Source organism: Tupaia chinensis, unplaced genomic scaffold, assembly GCF_000334495.1.
Source record: "Tupaia chinensis unplaced genomic scaffold, TupChi_1.0 Scaffold000101_1, whole genome shotgun sequence".
In the NCBI taxonomy this organism is placed as follows: domain Eukaryota; kingdom Metazoa; phylum Chordata; class Mammalia; order Scandentia; family Tupaiidae; genus Tupaia; species Tupaia belangeri.
In genome coordinates, this window is record NW_006159565.1 from 8,763,337 (window position 1) to 8,767,786 (window position 4,450).

The 4,450-nt window shown below is 40.0% G+C and overlaps 1 protein-coding gene across 1 annotated transcript in view; it reads right to left on the reverse strand.

The window, feature by feature from the left end:
• Positions 1 to 4,434, reverse strand: part of ISM1 (isthmin 1) — an 84,938-nt gene extending 80,504 nt beyond the window's left edge. The window contains exon 1 of the mRNA XM_006143658.3: positions 4,278 to 4,434. Within this exon, the coding sequence (XP_006143720.1) occupies positions 4,278 to 4,415 (138 nt within the window). The 5' untranslated portion in view covers positions 4,416 to 4,434. The remainder of the gene's footprint in view (positions 1 to 4,277) is intronic.
• Positions 4,435 to 4,450: the final 16 nt, after the last annotated feature.

Genomic DNA, 4,450 nt, shown 5'->3' on the forward strand with positions numbered 1-4,450 from the left:
CCAGGCGCGTGTGTATGCGTGCCCAAGATCCCAAGAGGAGAATGGAGGAGAAGGGATTGCGGCGTGGCCATACTCCCTGGGGGGGTGATTTCTCGCTTTCTGTCTCTCTGTCTGTCTGGCGAGTGCACACGCCCAAACAAAAAAAAACCCAAAAAACCAAAAAACAAAAAGTAGCCAAAAAAAAAGCCTTCAAATTTATAAAATCACAATAAATATAAGTGAGTTAAATTCATTGATACATGAAAAAGAAATTTAGCTATAGGTTATTAATAGGTGACTTTGTGGGTCTTATAGCTATATACATAAAATTTTGCATACCACAAAGAATATGAAATCATGAAATATTTGTAAAATATCCTGGTATACTGGTGCTATGTATAAACTTGACCCCGATAAAATTGAAACTCAGTTTTTTTTCTTATTACTTAAAGTTTTATATTAAAAAATAATGAGATTTCCAATTCTTCCCCTGAGACAGTAAGGATACCACTACTGAAATATATAATGCTAGCTGTTATGCCTACACTGAAGAAAATTTAATAATATATTCTTAAATGTAGCATTCCTAGATTCCAGAAACAACAAATTGGAGAATCTAGCAGAAAATAAAACCCTGTTCTCAAAAGCAATCAAATCTAGAAAATAGCATGTAAAACAAAACATGGGGGAAAAATAGTGAAGAAAACCACAAAAAATTACTCCAGAGATAGGTACTTATAACATGTTCTCAATAGAAGAATTAAAAACAACAGTTCCATCTGGTAATATGGTGGTTAAGGAGGCGGAATTCCACATGGCCAGGTGCACAGTTCAAGTCCTGAACCCAGCAGCCTATAGGACAAACCAGGAGCATGGGCATACTTGTGCAAAATTCCAAAAGTAGGAAGAAATAGAGGAGAAGGGGTTGAGTCATGACTGGCTCTAATCAGGATCTTTACTTTACTTCCTTCTCTGTCTCTCTGTCTCTTTCCAGCAAAAGACTAAAAATCTGTTTAAGTTCATGATTCTAAACTTGACTGAGATTTAGTAGAAAGGCATTTCTTTGAATTTCAGATTAAGGAAGATACTATTGTTAGTAGTATTGCCCATGGAGTCTATATTTTGGGATGGTCTATCTTCCAGATTGTTTTATAGACATAGACGAGAATTAAGTGTGTAATGAATATGACACAAACATATTTCAAGGAGGAGATGATGTTTAATTCAAAAGCAAAAAAACCTAGACATATCCATACATTTTTATGCAGCTATTGCAAACAACTGTGTGATTTCTTATTATTTTAAAACACTGAAAATAGTACGAAGGCTAAAATCATTTTCATGAATCCATGAACCAACAGAGATAGTGTGCTCAAAGAGTTTAACCGCCATCTCATCATAGAGTACCTACAGTATGGAGACAATCATTTAAGGAGTCAAAAATGCATCCCACGGTAACAATACAAAAAAAAGTTATATAGTTTTTATATATTTGTGTATGTATGTGTATATATATGTATGAATATTTATATATACCTATATGTGTTCATATTTGGCACAATACAACTGTCAAATACATTTGAAAATGTATATTGTTAAAAAGTTTTTCCTCTCTTGTAGCTATCATGATGACTCTACCAAAAACTTTAAATACGAGTACATTTCAAACATTTTTACACATAAAATAACAAAAACAAATTAAGGAGCTTTTAGTTGTGTAACGTTGGGCAAGTTACCTAAACTTGGTTTCTCCATTTGAAGCAAAGACGATAGTGCCTAATTCACAGGATTTGGAGGAAGATGAAGATAATAAACATAAAGTGTTAAGAACAGTGCCTGCCACATAAATGGTCCTTGACAAATTTTGGCTAATATTGTTGCTATTCTTACTACTGTTCTATTGGGTATCCTTGATATGTTCATACTACTAAATTTTGAATATAAGCAGATCTCTTTTTAAATGACCTTAAGTATACCATAATTTAGGTAAATAATCTCAAAGTTATGCATGTCTAAGTAAGCCAACCTCATATTTTAGAATGCAATAAGCGGGTATAACAACAAAAATAATGTATAAGGAGTAATTAATGTTCTGATTACAAAGAAGGATTTTAGTAGCTTAGGGCATTATAAGAAACATTGACGACATTTAAGACTTGAGTTTAAAATCTCCAGAAAGATAGAAAGATAGAAAGAATACAGTCTCTACAGTTTTGTCTTCAAATACACCTGCTACTAGCAAATTTACTTTCCAGGACCTGAAAACCAGAGACTAATAAATGTCTTTTGCAGGCCTTCTCACTTGGCAGAACACATTTTCCCCATTTGAATCATAATATCTTTGGAGAATTAGAGGGCCAAATAAATAACTTTGGTCAGGAAGAATATAAAATTTTTGTAATAACAAATTACAAAGGAAACTAAAATTAAGCACTAAACTGTTAAACTCATTGTTGCATTTGGATAAGCATGTGTGTGGAGTTGGCAGTAAAACTGAACACTATTAGAAGATAAGGTGAATCTGGTGGATTCATGATTACTTGGGAGCAAAGATATTTCTAGGGGCATTCCTCTTTTTTAAACCACTTATTTCTTTTGCCCTCTTGGGGCCTTTTTCAGCCAAAGCCCCTTTTGAGAATTTAATTCACTTCCCTTTTAGAGTTTCCACTTCCACCAGCTGCTTCTCTCATCACCTTACTGTTCAGGCGGAAAAGGCCAAGCTCAGGTTATTCTAATGATAGCAAACACCTCATAAAGCAATCTGCCAAATTTACTTTTCCACAGAACATCATTTTTATGACTTTTCATGAGCCCATGAGGAAAGAAGGCATCATGTTCAAAATATAATTTTCAGAAATATTGAAGATATGAAGAATTCTTCCTATGGTGCCAGACTAATAGCATGTCCCACAGTCCATGGGATTATGAAGCTTCAATATTCCCACAGGAATTCCATCAGCCTTGTCACTGTTAGGACAACTTTAGAAATGTCCCACATTTTAAAAGAACTTTAAGCTTTTTAAAGTGCATAACCTTTTCCATTCCTGGTTTTGTATTTGTGTACAAGGATCACCTTGCATTCATGTGTAACACCCTGGCAGAGATAAAACACGGTGTAATTAATAAGAACCTGGAGTGTGTGAACTTTGTGCATTTCTTAACTCTCTTACCTCAGTTTCTGCATGTGCAAAAGGCGAGTCTTAACCAGCACCATATCTCAGAGGACAATGATTAAATCAAATGAGTTAACTTCTGGTAAACACTTAAAACGGTAGGACACAGTAAGTACTATGGAAGTGTTCAAGTGAATTCTTTCTGTAACAATGAAGTGTCCCCCAACAGACTATATACATAATGAAGTGGCAGAAGCAATGATTATAAAGCTCTTTGGGATCAATTCACAATGCTTATCTCTCCGTTATAGTTTTAGAGGGGCTGGATTAAGGAGATTTTAGGAGCCAGAGAATTCCACTGCTTCCTGCCCGCTTCTTCCTGTACACCTAAGTTTACAGTTGTCATATTCCTAGAAGCAAGGAAAAGCGCTTTCCAAGGTAGCTGCAGGAAACCCCTGTCTGGGAAACTTTTATTCACAAACCAATACTCACGTTGTGTTGCGTCTGATCGCTCAGTTTGCCATCCCTAGTCCAGAAGCCCATTCCGAGAGCAGCCCTGGAAGGGGCAGATTCTGGAAACAATACTTTGCTACAAGTTTAAAAGTCCCAGAGCAAACCGTGACAGGTGTCTTGGTCCGCGCCTCCTCCGTGGAGAGGGGAGGGCACTTGGGGACCTCTAGCGAGACAGGGGAGGAGGCAGGAGGCTTGAGAACCGCAAGGGCGAGGTGGGGGGGGTCTGGCTATTCTCCTCGAGAAATTATGTCCTGGTTATCTGGCATTGCTTTCTAAAGGGGTAGACTGGTCGAGTTTTTTTTCTGCCAAACATAGCTTGGGGATATTATCCAAAAGGTCTCCTTGCGTGTCCCTCTACCCCACCCCGGCCCCGCCTCGAGTATCACTGGCTACACCTGCAAGCAAACGCATACTCCTCTTATCCCGAGCCGCGCACTCCAGTTCCAGACCTGGGACAGATCAGGAGAAGCGCATCCTGCAGACCTCAGAGACAGCCTCCTCCGGGCATATACCTCTGCTCTGCTCCTGCCTGAACCGAGTAGATCCAGCAAAACTGCTGCCCTTAGGTGGGGCGGAGGCCCCGCCTCCTCACATCTGTCAGGTTCTAGCTCCGCACCCCGCCACCACCCTGGTCCCGTCGCGGTGCACGTCCCTCTCCGGCGGTGCACTCACCTGCAGCTGGGCCCGGCTGGAGTTGCCGGCAGCCGCGTCGGGCCCGTTGGCAGCTCCCGAACCGCGCAGCACCGTGATGTGCAGCGTGAGCAGCAGCAGCCCCAGCAGCAGTAGCAGCTCTGCCGCCCGGCGCACCATCCTCTTGAGGCGCGCGGCCTTAGGAACCGGGGCGG